The sequence below is a fragment of the Pleurodeles waltl genome, chromosome 5 (assembly GCF_031143425.1).
Source record: "Pleurodeles waltl isolate 20211129_DDA chromosome 5, aPleWal1.hap1.20221129, whole genome shotgun sequence".
Taxonomy (NCBI): domain Eukaryota; kingdom Metazoa; phylum Chordata; class Amphibia; order Caudata; family Salamandridae; genus Pleurodeles; species Pleurodeles waltl.
The window spans coordinates 708,071,594-708,094,024 of NC_090444.1; the positions used below are offsets into that span (position 1 = coordinate 708,071,594).

At 43.2% G+C, this 22,431-nt stretch overlaps 1 protein-coding gene across 4 annotated transcripts in view; it reads right to left on the reverse strand.

The window, feature by feature from the left end:
• Positions 1-22,431, reverse strand: part of ARID1B (AT-rich interaction domain 1B) — a 764,650-nt gene that overhangs the window by 227,338 nt on the left and 514,881 nt on the right. For all 4 annotated transcript variants that reach the window (XM_069234667.1, XM_069234666.1, XM_069234669.1 and 1 more), the window contains one exon: positions 1,883-1,972. In XM_069234667.1, the coding sequence (XP_069090768.1) occupies positions 1,883-1,972 (90 nt within the window). The remainder of the gene's footprint in view (positions 1-1,882; positions 1,973-22,431) is intronic.

The window sequence follows — 22,431 nt, forward strand, 5'->3', positions numbered from 1 at the left end:
TGTCAAAGTCCTGGAGAAAGTAACTTACAAACGACAGGTCGTTCAACTTAACAATCACCTCCTGACCCCACCCACTCTGGATTCAGGCACAACTACAGAATCAATACCATGTACACTGCTGCCAGACACAACATCCGACTGACCATGGACAGAGGAGACACCGCAGCTTTCATGCTACTCTACTTATCTGCAGCTTTTGACACAGTCTCTGACTCTATCCTCATTCAACGACTCCATGAAGCCGGCATATAAGGGCTTGCTCTCCAATGGATCACTGGACACACCCATTCAGAAAGACTGGTTCCATCCACCTTGACCACTGCCAACCTCATTTGTGTAGTATTTCAAAGATCATCTTTCAGCTCCACATTGTTCAACACCTACATGGCACCACTAGCCAACATCTTCCAATCTCACATAATCAACATCATCTCTTATGTTGATGACATTCAACTAACCGTTTTCCTTTCTGATAAAACTTGGACCAGCGTCACATCCCACATGTCAGAAGTCATCAGCTGGATGCAGACCAACCAACACTGAAACTCAATACAGTCAAAAAAACAGAAGTGATACTGCTCAGCAAGAACAACTTTCTATGGAACTCTACCTGGTGGCCAACACCTCATCCCCACACCCTGCCCAGTCAACCAAGCCAAAACCATAGGTATAGTGTTAACAACCATGCTTGTTGAACAACCAAGACAACATGGTCACATCTTCCTGACTCTACACCATAAAAATACTCATAAAATCATCAAATGGCCCCCCAATCAATACATGGAGAATTGAAACTCAGGACATTACTACCAGCAAACTAGACTATGGCAATGCAGCCCAACTGACCAGGAGACTTCTGGTGATATAAAATGCAAAGGCTTGACTCCCTCCCCATTACACACACCACCTCACTCATCAAAGAGCTCCACTGTTTCTCAGTCCACAAACATGCAATCTTCATGCTCCTGAGACACACACATGAACAAAGCCCACCATAATATAGGTCCAACTTACCGCAACAGTCTGATCCATTTCTACACCAGAAATCTACGCTCTGCTGACTTGCTAACTGCACACACACCCGCATCTGCACAGCTGACAGTCACACTTTCTTGTACCCAAAGCATTGAACAACCTTCCTCCACATATCAGAGCAACCTCCTTAATCCTTGTGTTCCACAAGAAACTGAAGACTTGGCTCTTCTCTTAGATCACAGACTCGGTTAGCACAGTGACCTCTTTATCCATATCCAGCGCATGGATACCCTCGTGAGTGTGATGTGCGTGCTCTAAAAATAGTAATGATATAACATGCACAAGAGCAAAATGCCATTAACTACAGTAACGAGAGTTGATGGTTGAAGTGGCCTGACCCTCTAAGAGTGTAGGCTGTGGTGAGTGGAAGCAAATGATAAATAACACTTCCACGGATAAAAGGATGAAACGGGCTGACAAAGCCTCCCTGTGTACATATGAATATGTTTTAGTATGATTTTTTGTATAACATGCAACAGGAAAGATAAATAAAACTGACTATGACAGACCTAAAAGGCCTGGAAAAAAGCAGATTAAACAAATAACTTTATAATCATAAAAGGGAAATGGAGTATTTGTTGTGGGCAGGGATTTGGAGATTTAGTTTTACTGGGGGGGGCATATTTCTGGATGTAAATCTAGAACTGAGAGATAAGGGACACAAATGTAAATTGACTGCAAAAACATACTGATGTACAGCAAACATTTCACCTTCAGTGTGGGCTATAACAATCCGAGGCACAAACATGTAAAAAAATATATATATATATATATATATATATATATATATATATATATATATATGTATAAAAATGTCTAGCAACTGTTAACTAAATATTTTACATACCTCTTTCTTGCGGCATTGGCGACTGGCTCAGAGCAGGATGGGAGTTGGATTCAGACTGCACGTTAGGCGTCTGAGGTGGCATTTGGCTTCCTGGAAGGCACAGAAATAAGACAGAAAAACTGAATTAGTGGTATTCAATAACGAAACAAACTTATTTTTCACTTACTAAAATGCCCTCAAAATCAAGAGATTAAAGTAAAAGGCTATCTTAACCCGTTCAGTATGCACTATAAAATTGTGTCAGTATAATAGAAGAGAGCAAAATGTTTTGTGGAGTGCTTAATCTGCCCAGCACGAACCAATAATCTACAACAAATAGCTCATATTAAATGTCAGCATGATTTTAGCTCCTCCTGCTGACCCAATCTCCAAAGTACAGGTTTTTAATAGTACCTGTGATAGATGCACTCTCTTTACACTACCCTACCCGCAGACTGTGCGACTTTCAAAAACATTGCAAGTGAAAAATGTCATCAGTACAGAACTGTTTAAAAAGAGTTGTGCTTAAAGGATGGATGTCTTGATATAATGGGCAACCGCACATTTGTATGTCAAGAAATAGCACCTGTCTACAGAAAACCAAAGAGAGCCCTGTATGATAGCAAACTTTGGCAACCACTTATAGACGTGCTATTGTAAAAATTCAAATTTGTGGAATTCAATCTGTTTTCATTTATCCATATCCACAGTCAGCTGACAATTGAACCAAAAACCAATGAAAGAGACAGTGTGTGAGTATCAGTCGCGGCTTGCACTTAATGGGCGGGGCGGCACCAGCACAGGGGGGGGGGGGGGGGGGGGGGATTTGGAAAGGGGGACAAATTAAATACAAAATAATAATAATAAAAACACTTACCTCCTCCACTCAGTCTCCTCATGGTTGCAAGCACAGGCTCTCAGCCTGCCCTGCATCCAATCCTGACGCTGCTCTGAGCAGTGTCAGGATTGGCTAGGAGCGCACAGCCAGGGCGCTCCCAGGCAGACTGGGAGCATGTGCAGGCTCTCTCCAGCCCAGCAACAGTGCTGCTGAGCTGGAGAGAACCCTGTGCGCATGTGTGATTGGCCGGCAGGAGGCGGCCGGCCAAACACACATGCGCTATGAGGAGGGAGTGCTGTGCACTCCCCTTCAGGGCACGTCAACCCCGTGACCCCGCAACTTTTCCCAAAACACAATCATAAACTGTGTTTATGAACGTGTTTTGGGAAAAGGTTTGCAGCTGCTGCTGCTGGCGGGGGCGTTGAGGGGTGGGGGACAACCCTCCTCCGCCCGTATAGAGGAGCTTCCCCTGATGAGTATGTGTGTGTTTAGTCACTAAAAAAACAAAGGTTAAGGGGCCCTGGAGTTAGGTGACAATGTCTATTACAACATGTTCAACCTTAAAAAAATACTGAAATTTGCCAGTTATAGTTTCATGACCTAACGATAACTTGCTCCCATTGCCCTGCTTATGACCTCACATATAACATAACTTATAACAGGACATCATTAATGACATTACGAAGGTGTTGTGAACAAGTATCAGCTTGTCATAGAAGGGGTTAGGAGGGCTAGGGAGTGTACACTTCGTGAAGGGGTTGTACAGAGGTGAACACCAAGTGCAACAGACACTTGCCCACCCGTATGTGGTTGGTTCCTGTGAGACATAAGCTATCCACAAAGGGTTCAGTACAGGGTGATAGCTGTGTGTAATAGAGTCTTGGTGACCTAAGGGGGCTTCGATGTCTAGCAGGAGTTGGCTCTCGTAAGAGTTGTGTACATGTAAAGATCTTGGGAAACAGGTGCTTGCCCACCATTGTGCTTGTTGGTCCCCCATAAGAGGTCGGCTATCAGCAAAGGCTTCTGTACAAGACAAAACCTAAGCATAAAAAGACTTGGTCATTTAATGGTGTTTGGCTGTCTTGAAGGAGTGTGTTTCTCAAGAATAGTTCTGTGCTAGACAAAGCCTGTTCAAGGAAGGGGCATAGACACCTAAGAGGTTTTGAGTGTAAAGAGGAGTGGGTTCTGGGTGAACAGTTGTCTGTAGGGTGAAGTAGGAGCAAAGTAGCAGCTTGGCCACTTAAACAGGCTTGGGTGTCTTGGCAGAGTGAAGAAATGAGTACAGGGAGAAGGCAATGTGTATCAGGAGCTTGGCTACTTAAGGAGGCTTGGGTGTATGGAAGACTTGTAGGAACTGCTATAACTGTAAGAGGGTAAGGTTATGACTACCCTGCCCACTAATATCTTGTTTCTTTCAGTTTCATACCACAAGGGCAGATAATAGCACCATAATAGCAACCTAGGCATCTCTGGTTGTGCTGAGGCCAGCCAATCAGATCACTCAGTACCACAGAACCAAGATGGCTGACTGGGAAAGACGCCTTCTCGGCCAATCAGATCACTTTTTCTTTTAATTAACAGTCCGGGAGAGTACCACAGGACCAACTGTCCAGATATCACTAACTTTTGAATCCTAATTTCTCAAAAATGGCAAAATGGATTTACACTGAATCAAAAAATGCACACTTTCTGAGTAAAGGTCTACCATTCTGCCAAATCTATGGTAATTCTCTTGAGCCGTTTTTTAAAAACACTTCTTAAAATATGTATGGGTAACTGCATGGGGTAATATGTTTCGGGACCCCTTCACCTCCTGTTTTTTTCAAACCCCCGCTTGATCAATCTAACCAAAGCTTTCCAGGAAGACACCAAGATGGAGGAACTTTGTTTTGGGGTATTTTGTGAAGATTTGTCAAAAAAGACTAGAGTTATTAGCAAAACAAAAAACTCTCTTTCTATGGAAATTCTGTCCTAACTATAACTACACAACGGTGATTGCCACTGTGTAATATATATTACAACAACAATGTGAGCAGCTCAGCTGAAAATGCCATGTGCTATTCTAAGCTACTGAGCAGAGGTGGACAAGCCACTGAAAGTAAGAACCACAAACCAGGCTCTGCTTGAGGTTCTCTTGAAATCATTAGCCACCAAAAAGATGCCAGCTTTCGGGGAGGCGATGTGGCATGGTGGCTACGGACCACTCAACAAGAGGAACCAGTTTGGAAATCCTGGCCTTGGCCGAGCATCCTGGAACCCAGGCAAATCTCAGTATGCCGACGGGAAAACGCACTCCTATACCCTTGAGCAATGTTTGTGCTACATAAAATTGTCAAAAATAAAATGTAAATTCTGCCGGTCATCCACATTATAATCTTATCCACCAGGAACTAAGGACCAGGCATTAACCTTTGATATCAAAAGAAATAGCTAAGAGCTGAATTGAGCAGTGTGAAATTTCAAAACCTGGGATCTATACTGTCTTCCCTACTTGACAAAAATGTTCAATCCTAGGCAAATAGTTTATTTGACAAAGTCTCCTTTTTATTCACTACACTACAAGGTGCAAGAAAACTAACGTGCCTCTTAATTAACATAGTATTGTCATCAGGCCAGTGACATGAATGTTTCTCATTGTCAATGCAGAGATATGATCTGACGTACTACAGGGAAATGCTACACTTTTTAGAGGAACACACTTTTGTGAATTTTGATGACGCCTTTTCATATTTCAACCTCATATTTGTTACATGATTTACTTGTCAAAAATGTCCAGTGCTCAGCTCGTACAAGATCTCCTTGACCCAGAGTATCCTAGAGCCAGTTGCTGCCACGACCAACACCACTAACCATACATGACCAGGAGGCCTTGAGTAGGTTCCAGACCCATTTTGGAAGTTAAGGAAAAGTCTGAATTAGAAATATGCGCAACAAGTCAGTCTTCAAAAATTACGGCATTAGCCGAAAGAAAATGCAATGCTTAAACATCTGCTAGCCACCATGGCACAAGTGTATGCCATTGTCTTCCTGGCTGTCACGAAGAGGTTAGTCAGGTATCTTACATTTTAGCACTAAGAAAAATCTCGATTAATCAAGGATATTTGAAGAACGCAAACAGTCGTGTGCTGTTTCCTTTTAAAATTTATATATTTAAAAATCATTGCCATGAAGAGACGCCCGGCTCAACCTCCTGTGATAAAGGTAATTCGATGCAAGGCCCAGTATCACTCTAACAGGACAAGGTCGATTGAGTATGTTTGATGACACAGGTGGAAAGCTCAAGTCCAGTGTTCCGCACAAAAGCCACAGGTGATTATTTCGTTGGCAGCAGGCAGGGGGTGCTGTAGGATCAGTCACGAGCCTGCCTTGCTGAAACCGCTCGGAGAAAACTCTATGCTCCCTGGCTTCCTAACCATAGCACACCGTGGGGGACCTGTCTCCATTCCAACATATCATGGGCGCATTCGTGTGATCAGTAATGCACTGGGCGCCGTGGTTCGGGTGCAATCAGCAACGCCGTTGCATTCTCAAGACAGGTCGTCTCTTTTAGGAATCATCGATGCCTTTTGTAGCACGAAACCGTAGGGCTTTACAGAATGATTTCCCAAAAAATGTTAGGCTTGCATGCCTAGAGTTTGATTTGTACCGACACCGCAATTGGTGAATTCGGCGGCCTTATTGGAGCACCACACGTCCCAATACCGAGGCGTGCTTACTAAAGTAGCAAACATCCCTCCAGTCATTATGAACACTGCCATTCGTGAACTGTGCTTTAATTTCAGGGGTTAGTTTAAATAGAAGCAAAACAAGACTTCGGCACCCAGAATGCATCAGGCTCTAACACTGAGGTTCAGAACCGTGAGTAACGACATGGGTGATGCGGTTATCCTAATACCTATGTCCACTACAGATATAATCTGGTCAGCGTGGAGGACGGCTTCTTCCTATCAGTCAATAAGCATGACGAGGGAGCTCATAATTCGCGATGCGGAGGGTAACCCCTTCGCACAGTTATGTGGACCTAAGGCAATGAGCAAGCCAGCACGAGAGAATACACCCCAGTGACTCAAGACTGTAAACAAACCGCTATTTAACGTTAGTGTCTGCCTCGGGTCTCGCTGTCGGACTTTAATTACTAGAAAACTAATTCTAGAACTAAAGAACATGTTTGCTGGAAAGCAGAACCGACGACTGGTCCCACATACAGGATTCTCAAGAGGCCCCGGAGAAAATTATAAAACAGGTGATACTGAGACAACTGAACAACTCCTGCAACATCCAAAAATCATCTTATTTATTCCCAAATGTCACGTATTCATCCCCTCAGGTTACAAACAATTCTGCTCCACGCCCACACACCAAAGACGCTTTTATTTGGTCGAGGTCGCCCGTATTTTTCCCCACAAGCACATGGGCAGTAGTGAATCGCCTGTGCTGGGTCTGGTAAGCCACAATCACGGGAGGGAGGGATGAAGCCTGCAGTAGGGGGCGGAGTCACGAGGGGCACCAAGAGCGACATTTAACCCGCATTCTTCCAGTAGGCATGAATTGTTATAACAAACTCAATTCAACACACAGAGGGCGGCCAGGGAAGGCCATTGAGACAAGGAATGGGACCCTCACTCGCCAGCCACCCGTCAACACAGGGATAGTTCCGGCCTGGAAAAAGACTATATCCAGAAAAGACAAAGGTGAAATTGCTACGGAGTCTCTTCCAAGAAGGAATGTTCTTCGCTATGTGCTGGAGACAATATGATGTAGCACCTAAAACAGATAAATAGTTTGGGAAAAGGTGGAGGTTACAGCTATTGGATATTGCAGATATCGTCAGCAGCAGGGCTTTAGATTGGACTGCACGAAAATCGTGGGGGTGTCTAAAAGGTAAATTGCCTATGTATCTAAAGTAGGGGCTTAACACATACTACATTTCTGTGGTTTTAATGGTGTGCCACAAACCAGAATTCCGGTACCTCTCTGAGCTTTCTGTTATTGCACCTAGATATATAACACAACAACTGTCATACAAATAAGCCGGGCCTATTGGCTTTGTCAATAGTTATTAGCTGTTCAAGATAAATAGTAGTAATGCAGTCTAAATTTTAGTACCATCCCTCATGACAGAAAAGATATCAAAATGTGACAGTCTATGCCTTATAATCAGAACATTATTGATTTAAATGTAGACGCTGCATTGACAAGCAATGCAAATGTGCACTCGTCTAGCATTTGACTCTGTGGTATTTAAATTAAATCACTTGTTAACATGATTAAATTGATATTATAATGTATTTTAGACTCTAGACTAACAGAATATATTGAAACAATACTGAATTTCTAATGTTTAATTAAAAATGCAGGCAAAAATAAAGAAATGTACATCTGTTATTCTTAATGAAGTGCATTGACAAAGTTCTGTTTCATGTAAATATAACATGCATATTACTGAAGCATTATTAACATTGAATTCATAAGATTTCATATTAAAGGTTGTTTATTAAAACATATTCATCAATGTATTGTTTTAATTCATTTGTGTTATCTGAAGCAAGGCCTGTAGTTTGTAATTCATGATTGAGGAGGAAATGTGGATTTAATTTCATAACATGAGTATTCTTTCAGACTTCATTCTATGAGAAGACTAGATTTTGGTAATAGGCCATATTGTTTAGACAAGAGAGGATGTACCATATTGTCCTTGAGAACGGAACACAGTGGGAACATGGACTGCCACTTAATACAATGTTCTCAAACTTGGGTGGAGGCGCACAGATGGAAGATGTTGCCATGAATAGACCTGGGAATGGAATTTAATGTTTCAACCTGGAGTCGTGTGACCGATTTCTATTGGATGATCCCCCTGCAATGTAGTCTGGACTGCTTTTTGGAGCGAATCAAATTGTAGCCTAAACTTTTATTTAGCAGTGGATTGTTGGACTATGGTCGGATTTCCTGCATTCTTGAACATATGCTGATGAAGAATCTTGTATGTTGAGCCCTAACCCCATTCAGAAGACTCTTGATCGAGCTTCTGATATGCTGACGCTTTTCCTTTTTTATCTATCTTCTGCCCACCTTAGTAAGTTTCCTTTTGTTTGAGATTTCCTTTTCCAAATTATTTCTGTTCTTTTCACTTTTTGTTTTTTGCCTGCATGTGTTTCACCTCACACATATATTTTCCTCATTTGGTTAGATGTAGGATTTTTCCTATGCCCAGCTAAATTTATGACTCTTAAATTGATTTGACTCATGATTGTTAATTCTGAGCATCGCCCATTTCCTGTATCGCAGATATCTTTATTAATGGCATGTAATGTTCTTCTTGAATGCTTAGTCCTTTTGATGTAAATTTGCCTGAATTTATTTTGTCGCAATGGGCAACCCTTAGTGATAATGTATCTTTATAACTTGGTTTTGGGTATCGTCTACATGACTTTGAGCTTGAGTTTGTAATAAATCACTTAACTTTATTCCTGAGTAGAGTTTTCCTTCCGTGGCCACATTGGTCACGGTGTGTAATTAAAATTGGGTTGTACTTAATTTTTTTAAATTGTTCTATCACACCCTGTAGCAGGGTCAAAAGATCCATCCACTACGATGAGCACCAATTCCTGCAAAGGATGAAAATGCTACATCAGTTCCAACAATGATTTTGTTAGAGATAATATTGAAAATATGTTGACCTACTGACTGGCACTATGAGAAACTTGCACTGCCTTCGGGCCCCACTGCAGAGCTCTCAATTCATGGCCCAATACAGACCCAGACCCAGAGCCAACTCAGTCGGAAGTCTGCACTGTACAAAAGTAATATGGTGTAAAAATACTGTAAGACAACATCCTGGAAAAAATAAACACTTTTTAGGGAATGCAAGATTAAGTAAAGCATGTGCAATATAAACAGAAATCACATGGACTACTTTACGCTTTTAGCATTCTTTGTTCAGAAATCAGTCTTTCTGTTTGTAAAGAAAGGGACCAATAGGAATAGCTTTCAATGTCGATTTTCAAAAACTACTGGGGTGAGACTCAGAGGCACCCAGTCCACTTAAATCTCTGGCCATCACAGATAAAGAGGCCTGAGCTACTATCAGCTATCACCAACCTAATGTTTAAAAATATCATGATGTGGGGGGACAGGACGCACCCTCTACTGCATGTAAATCGTATAGTGGAGCAACCCTCAGTTGTCTCAACAATCAAGACAACAGGAAAGTAGTGAGCACATTAAATTGAAGCAGGCTGTCCCACCGGACTACTCATGAGACACTTCTATCTCAGCAACTATCCACTGGGGGGAAAAAAAAAGTCAAGAACAATAATTAGTTTGGAGGCTCTTCTGCTAGTGGTGAGAAAGTTTTTTTTTTTTTAGCCTCAACCCTGTGACACCTTAGGGCCAAGAACAACAGTACAAAATAACTAGAAAAATCCCAACATCAACAAAAATGGTTTGTAGTGAATCAGGCAATGAAATTCCAGTAGGTCATAAAAGTTCTACTGGAAGACCAGACTTTACAACACAAGGTCATCCTCAGAACTCTTCAACAAATGGCAAACGCTCTGCAACACAGAGGTACGTAAAAAAAAAAGCACTGTGCTCCGGACTAGAAACCGGAAGATTTGTCACCAGTTCTCGCGCTGGCCTGTTTCCACACTGTTACTAAATTCTACTGAAGAAAGCAGGCAGAGCACAGCTCTTTCGCCATAAACGCCAACAGTTGTTTTAGAACAGCATTTTGCTATGAACTCAACTTTAGTCAATTCTAACGGTGCACTTAGGAGAATATCGAAAACGGTGCAGTCTACTGAAAGTTCTATCGAAAAGCCAACCAGCATCGCTCTTATCCCAAAGGACATCACATAAAAACGCACAAACGGGCGTTGTATAAAGGTTTAGTGCGATGTTAACATCTTGCTGCCACAAATAAAAGTTATTCATCTGGGGCTTTACAGTCTGCTAGTGACTTAATACTTCAAAATAACGACACACAAACTGTGCAGATTACGCTGTGCCAAGGTGTGTGCAGGTCAACGAGGAAGGGAGGATTCAACGTTTCACAGCTCCTAAAGCTGTTCCATGCTTGTGTGGTGACGGTACAAATACAACAGCTGAAGATCGCTATAGACGTCTGCGTGCACACTACAGTGCCCGCCATTAAACACAGTATGCAATGACTTGCCTTTGGCTTTCCCTGCCTATACCATCGTAGTGTATCACTTGTGGATGCAGTTGGTAAACAGGGGTGCTTTATACGCAGTAGGTAAAACCAAGGACAACAATACAAGACCAACTTGCTATACAAGCCGTCAGTGTTATCAACGTCATTTCCGGCGTTGCACACGATCCCCTAACTAGATCCAACTAGTATGAGAACACTGCCAGGATGTGGTTCCCTAGAAATAACTTGTGGAAGGACAGATAATTAAGAGCAGCTTGCCTAGGTCATAAAAATGGTTGCTTAGGAAATGCGCGTTTCTGGTCCTGGGAGTTCTATTTGAAAAGTACTTCTTAGTGAAACTCTTTCCACCCCATCAAGTTGGACAAAAAAACAAGAACATGTCTAGAGGTTCCAGATGTCTCAGCGAGCATACAGTGCGCCCCCTCCCCCCCCCAACTAACATATCTGGAGGAGGACTGAGAGTCCGGCGTTAGGAGGCACTGAAGCCAGCCCAGCAGCAGTCTCGTTCGGCGAGTGCAAGAGCAGCCTAGGATATGTGCGCCCCCCCCCCCCCCCCCCAAACTAACATATCTGGAGGAGGACTGAGAGTCCGGCGTTAGGAGGCACTGAAGCCAGCCCAGCAGCAGTCTCCTTCGGCGAGTGCAAGAGCAGCCTAGGATATGTGGGATGCGCAGATGAGATGAGTACGTCTGACAGACTGGAGGGCCCTCATGTAAGAAAGCTTCTCCACGGTTGCTTTCTGAGGCCAGGGACAGACGGCAGGGGCTGAAACAATATACGCCCCCTTTCATCATTGTCTTTAAAACACAACAGCATATGGGAGTGGTGAGGGACGTTCAAGGTGCAGTATGAAGTTTGTTGGGTGAACGATACCGGGAGAGAGGGCCCACATTGCTGTTCTGGGGGTGGGTACGAGAATGGGTCCGAGACTGTGGGGGACATTGGGTAGAACAAGTGGCTCCGACTTTGTGCTGGGTCCCCCCTGCGTAAAGTCCAGATTGCTATGTAGGTGAGGAGGTGCCATCAGTCAGGAGCATTTTCTGTGTCTGAGATCAGCAGGACAATATCAACGTGATTGAGACCATGGGGGACTCCTGTGCTGCACTCTCCGTGTTGGGGTCCACCTAATAAGTGTTAGAGGAACAGATGACAACATCTAGCTGCACATTATAAGCAGTATGGAACAAAGCTGCAGCCTGTGACCGGACATGCTATGGCAGACATTAGAAAAGATGCCCTGGTTTCACCCGGATCCTCCCTGGACTGACTACTGTCCCTTGGGAAACCTTCCAATCCAAAAAGATGGTTCGACTCCCTTGATGTTATGATAATGATGTAAAGATAGCGCTGAGCGGATATCTGCCTTGTGACACAGCCTGTGGACTGCAGTGGGGGCATGCAAGTATGTTGGGTGGAGTCACAACCTACAAGACAACCATACATAGCTTTAGAAATGGATAAAATGACAAAACTGCAGCAGATCAAGATGATTACCGACAAACAACCCCACGAGCCCTTCTATAAAGTGTAACCCGGCAGACTGAGATCAACCGTCTGGGAGACAGGTATGGAGAAGCCTTCCAGAGCAGAAATTTGGGGGACCATACAGGGATCTTGAGATGCTCTGGTGGACAAGATTGAATCTGTCATGGTGGAGGTGGGTCTGCTGCAGACAGATCTGAGCACAATTGCTGACAGGATGCACATGTGGAGGGGCCGTTACTGAGGTGCGGATGGAGATAGCCACCCTTAGGTAGCAGATAAGTACGATGGCACTCCTGACCACTAAACTGGAAAATAGAGCAGATGATGAGGAAAACTGATTTACGAAACAACTTCCGCTTCACTGAATTCCTGGAGCAAACAAGAGGGATCTGCAACGGAGAATTTCAAGGAGGACTGGGTCTGGCAGGACAGGAGGGCGCAGGGCTTGTCAGGGCTGTTTGCAATGGGAAGGGTGCATAGGGCCCTGGTAAGGAGACCCCCCTCCCAGAGCTCTGATAGTTTGGACCCTGAAATATAAAGATAGGAACTGTATCGTTAAAGCTACCAGGGAAGTGGAAAAAACTGACATTTGAAAATAGTAATGTAACAGTTTACCTGGATTATACTAAGAAAGTGCAGTTGTAAAGAAACTTTTATTTGGCAGCTAAGCAAAAGCAACTATCACTGGACCTAAAGTATTTGTTGCTTTCCCCAGCGCAGCTGAGAGTCACTGCACTGGAAAAGCCACTTCTTCGATCAACCATTGGAAGGAAGTGTGTAATTGGTTAGAAATGTGAGACAAGGTGCTATCGGCAAGCAGCAGTGAGACCTGGTCCCGGCGGCGATCTGGATTCAAGTGAGTGGCTAAGCAGGACCAGAGACCGCCTCAACAGCAACAGACGTGGGAGCCTGCCGAAACACCAGAAGTCCCTCTGAGAGATTTCTGGGTAATGGAATCCAGCCAAGAAGTGGAATGGAACAGAACCTAGTCCGATGGATGATTTGAGCTAGTGGTGGGCTGTGTGGGGAGTGCACTTGCTCAGGCAGACTACACTCTTTTTATGGTGTTCTGTGAACCCTTGAATGGGCTATGAACAGAGGCAGTATCTATGTAACGTCTTCTTGCTGCAACTTGATATACAGAACATAATGTAGGCTGTCTTGAAGATACTAGGGCTGACTGTAGGAGTTTGAGTGGCTGGACTTGATTGGAAAGAGCGGTGGTACTTGGTTCTCTGGTCATGCCAAGTGGGGCAGACCAAAGTATGTGCCCAAGACCTTAAGTAGGATTTTAGGCTGGCAGGATAGCTCTGGGGAGGGGCACCTTTTACAAAGGATCACCCTAAGCCAGACAGAAGCTGTTCGCAATTAGTTTAGATGGTTATATTGAATGCCAATTAGGTACAGGGTGGGGACAGTTGGTGCACCGTCAGCTGACATGTTTGAGGGACTTGGTGACATACCTGGTTGGAGCAGCAGCTGGGGATTTCTGAATTTGCCTTGGGGAGGAGATGGGTGGTATGTTTCTTGGTTAGATGGAGTATGATTTTTGGTTTACAATCTACATGATCGGACAGGACACATGAGCAGGGATGGATGTGAGTCACAGTAGTACAGAGAGATAGAAAATGATGGTAAGTTGAAGGATGAAGAAAGGAAACCAGGGCAGATGTTTGGGTCTCAGGTATGCAAAGGATGCTAATGTCATGGAATGTTGAGAGTCTTAATAGCTGCCCCAAGAGATAAAGAGTGCACTCTGTCCTTCGGCAGTATGAAGTGGAGATAGCAATGTTGCAGGAGATGCATTTACTATTGTTAGGAGAAGACAGCTAAAAAGTGAAAGGGCCACATTTTTGCTGTCACTGATTAAAACTATGCTTGAGAAGTGTTGATTGGGATACAAGCCGGGGCCCCCTTCAACCTATATGGAATATTTGTAGACCCGATGGGATGAGATACTGTCAATCATTCTGTCGGCTACAAATGAGCTATAAAAGAAAAGAAAACATTACATAAAATACAGCATTATAGTAAAAACAAAAAAAGATTTGTGCAGGAATAGTACTCAATAATGTCACAATTACCTGATCATTGTGTATGCCCATAACTTTTTCTAATCTCCAAAAAGACTCTAATAAAATTTAAACCTGACAAATATAAATTCAGATGGAAGCTGTTGGATTATGAGCAATGCCTCCTTATGGGAATGGAAATTAAAATTGTTAAAAACTATAAATAAAAAACGTTTCTATGGAGATGTATATAACGTACAGAAATAACAAAATGTGTAAAGTGCTTTGCACTGACACATTATCACAAGGACAGGGAGGCAATGTTTTCATCCGTGAACCAGAAACATGTAATGCAAAAAGAAAGTGCAAAAGGTTCAGCCTCAATCGGGTTATATAAAATATAACCTGGGGGGTTCTGACACTTAGCATTTAGGGTTCAATTGCCTTTTCTAAAACCAGGGGCGAGTAATACCCTTCCACTGGAGAGCTTATCACCTTAGCCAACCACGCTTTCTCGTACTGCTTGTCCGCTATTTTACATTTCACTGCACCATCCGTACCATCTGGATTATCAAACAGTTCTGACACTCCCAAATCCATAATTGTTTGTTTCACATATTTAAGCTAAGGGATACTTAGAACATCATCTAACTATAAGCAAACCTAACAAGGCTTTTGAGAGGCGGGTTCTTTTTTAGACCAAATGGAAAGCATAACGTTATAGGGCAACTTGTAATAAAATCAGAGATATAAGGCAGCCAGGTCTCCTCGCAACAGAAAAAATTAGAGGTAGGTTTCGGGACTGCCAGAAGCCAATGCAAAAATTTATTTTCGATATTCTGTAGGGGTTCTGGTTGATATACCCCCATATCCCTGTCCCATACCTTCTCACTGTAAAACATTTTGCCCTGTAGATTTCCAACATGGGTCTCACAGGTTTCCCCCAATCGTAGCAGAAAATCTCTTCAATGCTTCAGATGATATCAGCATTTACTGAGATCTGATGGTGAGAAAATATTTCCATTCGACCGAGGCCGCAGATGGCAAGCCCAAGTACGTAAAGTGAGGGACTATTACGTTTTAAGCGATCTATCAAGTGATTTGTCTTGTCGTTTTTGTGCCCCTAGGCCTACTCATCATTAACATAAGCTTTTGTGTGATAAATATTCAACTCTAAACTTTTCATAAAATGATTAAAAGAGACAATCAAAGATTGAAGGCCATTTGCTGTTCTTGTTAACAGGGCATCGTCTGCATATAACAAATACCGGAACTGTCTGACTCCCTTCCTTTGGGAAAATGTTCCCCCTATATATTAACAATGTTCCATACCATTAAAATAAAATGAAACAGCACCAGAACACACGCCTGTCTTACCCCTTTCCCCAGGGCTAATGTCTCTGTACATGCCCCCGCAGGAGCATAGCGCACCCTAATCAACGTGTCTTGCTGCAATCTTCCTAAAATAATAATCAATGTTTTTTCCACCCCGCTACCTCCATCAACTGCCATAATTCAGGCAGATTCACGGAATCAAATGCTGCCATCAAGTCCATAAAACCCATTTTGATGGAACCATTTTTGGGCTTGGTATATTGTCTCAAAATCAGCGAGAAATTAAGACACTTTTCTGTGGTTCCCAGACCAGGGACGAAGCCATGTTGAATTACAGAGATAACTCCTTTTTCTTCTGCCCTATTCTCCAACCTGGTAAGAAGAATTCCACCCAAAATCTTTACTGTAGAGTCGAGCAAAGAGATTGGGTGATAACATGAAGGGAGACTCGTGTCCCCGTTTTAAAAAATAGAAACTATATTTGCATCTGACCAGAATGAGAGGAAAACTTCAACAGCTTCCCACATTTGTTAACACGGGGCCCATCCGGACCTGGACCCGGAGCTCTGCCTGAGGGGGCTGTCAATAAAGCAACTTTTAGCTCCTGAACCTGTCTGGAGTGAAAGAATACCTCCAACCCATCTGTGTCATCTGAATGGGACAAGAAGTCCACACCTAACCTATATTGTTAGAGTTAAAAACGTCTGTGAAATGGGACTTGGTTACACACCTGGCTGGAGCAGCAGCAGGAGATATCTTAATTTGCGGGGATGTGTAGGATGTTCTTTCTTGGATGGATAGAGCATGATGTTTGGCTTACAGTCTATATGGTCAGACAGGACACATGAGAAGGAACGGAATGTGAGTAACAGTAATACAGAAAGAGAGGGAATGATGGTAAGATGGAGGCTGAAGAAAGGAAGCCTGGACAGATGTTTGAATTTCAGGTATGCAAAAGGTGTTCGTGTCATGGAATGCCAGTGGTCTTAACAGCTGCCCTAAGAGCTATAGCGTGCACTCCATCCTTTGGAAGTATAAAGTGGGGATATCAATGTTGCAGGAGACACATTTGCTATTGTTAGAAGTAGTTAAGCTAGAATTAAGGTGGAAGAGCCTCATGTTTGCTGCCACTTATTCAAATGATGCTTGATTTGGACAGGTTCCGGGACCCCCTTTTACTTATACTAAAAAATAGAGGACCCAGTGGGATGATATATAGTGGTGGTTGGCTTCTTTGTGAGCTTTGAGACATGCCTAGTTACCATGTATGCCTCTAATGTTGACACAATGCTCTTTTCTGAAATAGCAAAACTAATAGCCCCCCTTATGAACAACAGAATGATGTGGGTGGGCTATTTTAATTCTGTTTTAAACTGGCATTTAGATAAACTATCACCCAGCAGGGTTTGAATCAGAATATGACATCTTCTCTCTGAATTCACTTTGGTAGATGCATGGCGTATACATAACCCAACAGTGAAGAGATATTAATATTATTCTAGTGTGCAAAGGGTCTATAGCAGGTTGGAGAGAGAATTGGAGCATAGAGAATATGTTGCAATGTATGGGAAAGCTGACCTATGTGAACAGGTTTGCATTAGACTAGACATCTTTGATTCTAATCCTGACGTCTGGTTGCCTGAGAACGTGTGTTCCATTGTGGCCAATGCATACAGCGGCCTGATGTGGAGGCCTTTGTGGGCCATATGAAGGAATACATCTGCGTTTTTTCACCATAATCATGCATCCACGGACCATACAGCCATGCAGTGGGAAGCATACAAAGTTGCCATTTGTTATAAAAGTACAATTGGAGGACACCTGGGGGTGTGGAGAAAATACCACACCAGAATTGACGCGGATAATAATGATGACTTGTACAGCAAGTTGTTGTTCATTGTACTGTGGTCTATGGTTTTAGCTATGACATATAAAGACTTCTGTTTACTTAAGATAACCACAGGTTATGCACTTCGATATTATAGGCAGGTAGAGCCAATGACACTTAATAAAGCTTTGCAATGTAATGTTCCATGTGGAAAATGATCTTTAGAAGTACCCGAGCTATGTCACAGTAGACCCTGAGGCTACCCATTTGTGGGTAAATGTACAGCAACAAAAAGAGGGCACCCGAGTGAGATTAGATAAGTAAATGCATGCACAACATAGGCAGAAATTGTATAAAGAAGGGGGATAGGGCTGGCCAAGTGCTTGCCTGGTTGTTAATGACGAAAATACTACAAACGCTTAAATTGAGGCTGCAGAGTGAAGGCCAGGATATAACTGCAAGGGACTGTATTAATGCAAGGAGTACTTGAGAGAAGGTTTTGCCCTGATCCTTGGACCATACTGAGGAATATTTCCACTGTAAGGAACTGCCATGTCTGAAGCTGAAAAAAGAGAGCTTCTGGAGCTCCTCTTGTACTAGAGGTGCTGAAGGACGCTCTGGACAGTATGAAAAACAGAAGATGCAGGGAGTAGGTGGTATCCTGGCAGAGGTCTATCAAATGATGCTGACATTTATTCTAAATGTTTTTGGAGGTATTCATGAAGACACAGGGGCTGGGAAGACTTCCACTGCCAAAGATAAACAAATTGCTAATAATGATCCCCAAAGAAGGGAAAGACCATGTCCGGTTGGCTTAATACAGATGTTAAGTAATCAAAATCCTAACAAACAGACTTTTTAACAAAATTGGTTCCATGATTGTGACAGATGAAACAGGATTTATTTTATGCTGGAACACTGGCTTTTAAGATTAGACGACTGATGACCTCTGAGGAGCTCCATGCCTTGACAACACCAGACCTGGAATGTGCTGTTGACACCATAAACTGGCATTTTTTGAGGACTATTAAAAACGTATGGGCTTTGGCTACACTTACATAAGCTGGGTTAGGCTGTTGAAAGGAGCACCTCGGGCCAGAGTCCACACAAGAGGAATAGTCTCAGACTCCTGGAGTATGGAAAGAAGGACCTGGCAAGGATGCCTACTGTTGCTGCTACTGTTTGCAGTAGCAACTGAACCCCTGGCCAGTACACTAAGGTTGGAGCTCTGCCAAAGGACCATAAGAATTGGGGGCAAGTCTCACTGTATGCGGACTACGCACTGATATTATCTAAAAGACCAGTTTAGGTCAGTGCTACAATTACTGGATGTGCTAGATAAGTCCAGAGAGATGTCAGGGTTGCGTACAAACTGGAGAAAATTCTGGCTGTTTCCCCTGGGTCACTGGAGGCAAAGGGAACAGGAGCTACCCAATGGCAAGGACTTGGAAGGGGAAAAGAACAGTTTTAGATATTTGGGGATATGGGTGGGCAGAGGCCCACAAATCCAGTATACACTTAACATAGGTAGATTGATGGAGGGTTTAACTTATCGGCCGGGTTCTGGAAAATACTGCCCATCTCGATTGCGAGTAGGATTGCTGTGGCAAAGAGGGTTTTCTGCACCAATGCCTGAAAGTGCTCCAGAATAAGCTTTGTCCCACCCAACTGATATGTTTCAACAGTTTGACTGCTTTGTACACTGGTGTGGGCAGGAAAGTGGAACTGAGAAAAAATGGATACACTCTAGTTCTCATGGGTGGAGGGGGGGCTTGGGCCTCCCGGACCTTTTCTTATACTACTCGCTTGCACAGCTATAACATACAGTACACTGGTTTGAGGAGAGACCCATTTGGGAAAAAACACTTTTAGCAGGCATGTATGACCAGTATACACTCACATGAGTACTTATGATGGGAAGGGTGGTCACAGGAAGAGCACCTCACTAGATCCAACAGGCTGCAGAATTGTTGCAGAAGGTGGTAATAAAGGTTCTAAAGAGACCACCGTTTGTAATGGAAATGCCTCTGTTGTCTCTCATGCCCTTCCAGGACATTGCGTGACATGCATCTTTCACTAATTGGTTGGAGGGAGGATGCGTCACTGTGGGATACTTGCTCCTCAGTAACAGATTTCTGACAGTCAAACAAGCTAGGAAGCATTTAAGGTTTGGGAGGGACAGTTCTGCCATTAAGCTACATTAGCACACATGATGCAGATGATCTGATACATGTTACCGAAAGGCCCTTCAGAACAGGCGGTCGTGCTGATATTGCTGGCGGGGTGCAGGAGACTGATTACAGTAATATATGCAGCTCTAGTGCAGGATCGTGGGAATACAGAAATAGCCCGAGAGTGCTGGGCAGTTGGCTGTCTGGATGAGTGGGTGCTGCCTCAATGGAGAATAACATGTAAACAAGTTAAACTGATATCCCTCAATGCTCGCTTTAAATTAGTACAATTTCACTTTCTTCACAAGACATATCTGACGACTATTAATTATCCTTGATTTACTCAGCCAGGTCATCTGCATGTGACAAGTTTTGTAACATCAGACATGGAATTGTCCCAGAGTGGATGCTTTCTGGAAGGAGGCGGTGAATACTATGAGCATGTCATATTGGTTGGAACATGGATAAATCTATTAAGACCTGTCTGTTTGGGATATGGACCAAGCGGAAACACAGTAAAATAAGACTACGGATGTAGGCATTGGGAATGATCTTGATAAAATGACCTTGCCCCCAGGAGTTGCTGGGGTGGCACACTGAAGAAAAAACACCTGGGCGGGGGTATGGGAGGGGGGGGTCTGACTGATGAAACGCATATAAAAAAACTCAGAAGAAAAGGCAATGGACATCCTTGCTGATTGCGCAGCGATGCCAGTTAAGTTGTCTGAATCCCCAGGTAATAGACCACCTTGAACATAGAAGTTTGTCATGATAATGGTGAAAATAAGAAGGCGGAGGTATTGTAAGTCCCTGGTTTTGAATTTGCATTTTCGGCATGAAAATAAGGTTTCTGAATTGTCCATTTAATATATATTAGAACATTGGAATGTTGGGAGCTCCACTGCTCCAGCCTCCTAATGGTAGGTAAAAGCCAGGCGCTCCAACATTCTTATGTTTCCCTCACAAAGGCCTTACAGAGCCCGAGTGGATTTTAATCACCTAGGGCACCATGAGGCCTTTGTTTTATTTATTAGAACATTCTGCCCTCTAGTGGCAGAATGTTCTAATAACCTTATAGCCCTCCACAGCAGGGCTACGATGGACATTAAAGGCCCGCTCCCTTGTTAGAGGCCTTGACATTGGCTCTGGCCTTTAATGCTGAAGTGGGCCTTTAATGGCCAGTATAGCCCGCTACTGTGGGCTACAAGGCTATATTAAGTTACGATACAGTACTTTCTTGGACTGCGATGTTGATATTTTTATTGAACAATGTTTACAGGAAAAATTAATAAAAAGATTAAAAAGAGTAATGCAAAGAAATCACTGAGCATGAACATGCATTTGCACTTGAAGTGCAATGTAATTTACTTCTCGTTTTATTGTGTTTTGTAAGAGACGACCTCCCAGACAATGCTGGCAGATACCTGCACTGCCCTGAAATTACTGCAAGCCATCCTATAGTCTCCAAGCATTAGCTACAAAGTACCATCTTCGAACAGATAAATTGCAGACATTTACGCTGGCGTCTTTCTTGGTCTTTAAAAAGGCCATGCATTGATGTACAACTAGGAACTGTAGTAGGAATTGTTCCTTAACTGTGATGTTTTCCTTACATTTACGTTTTCCATTACAAATGGCAAAGCAATGTGCATATAAGATTGTGTGTCTGAGAGGAAGAGTGAGTCTGTCTTATTCCCACATTCAATGCCACTCGGTTCAAGGCTTTTTCTGACTATTCAATTATTGGGTACATGTATATCTAGGGTGCTTGTATCAGTAACCGGGAATAACAGTGTGCAATCATACTAACCTTCAACCTTCGATCAAGACCTATTAACAAGTGTGATTTGAAAATGTTTATAAATCTTGGACAGTTTGGTTCTGCCCATGCAGTAGATTCATTGGCACCACCCAGTTTACAGATCCGCATAACATTAATGTACTTGTGTCCTCAAACTCAACATCAGCTTTCCAGAGTTTACGGAGGACCAAATGTGGTTCTTTTGCAGCGCCCTTGATAGCATGAAAGGCAGTGGGGATTCCAACCAGGAGAGGATGAAATAATCTCTTTTATACCAGGGGGAGATAACACTGGATACTGCTCTTGCCAAAGAGAAACCCTTTAAAAACTGTGTTACATTTTTCAGTTCTGGCCGGGCAACCACTTGCAACTAACAAATGCGTTCCCCAAAGCAGATTGCAGCAACACAAATTGCTCCAGCAAGCCGAAAACTAGTTTTGCAGTACCGCCCATACTTTAAATCACAAACCCTACAGGCACAAGGGGAAAATCCTTCGATGTGACTGCTTCCTCGGAAAGCCTTAGCAGATGCACAGCCCAAGGTTGCCATGACAACATTCTTGAATCAGTCTCGAGATCACAAACTGCAAATGCGTGTTGTGGTATACCGCGTCCTCCTTATGTAAGGTATAGTACTTAAGACCTCACGTGCTACAGCTACGCACTGATATATGAAGTGTAGAGCAGGTTGCCCTCTTTAGTCGTTTATAACCATCACCCCTGCCAAAGGTATCAATGTCAACAAAAAAAACACAACTCTGACCCTAGTCAAAAGTGGTCTCGGACAGGACAGTGCAAGTTGCATTTCTTTGTGCGGTCTGCTCCTTTGATGCAATGTTCTCCAAGGGCTTTTTCTTTGTAAAGGCTCTTCTTATTAAGTGTGACCATGGAGAAAGAGGATACTACACTTGCAGCAGGTGGAAG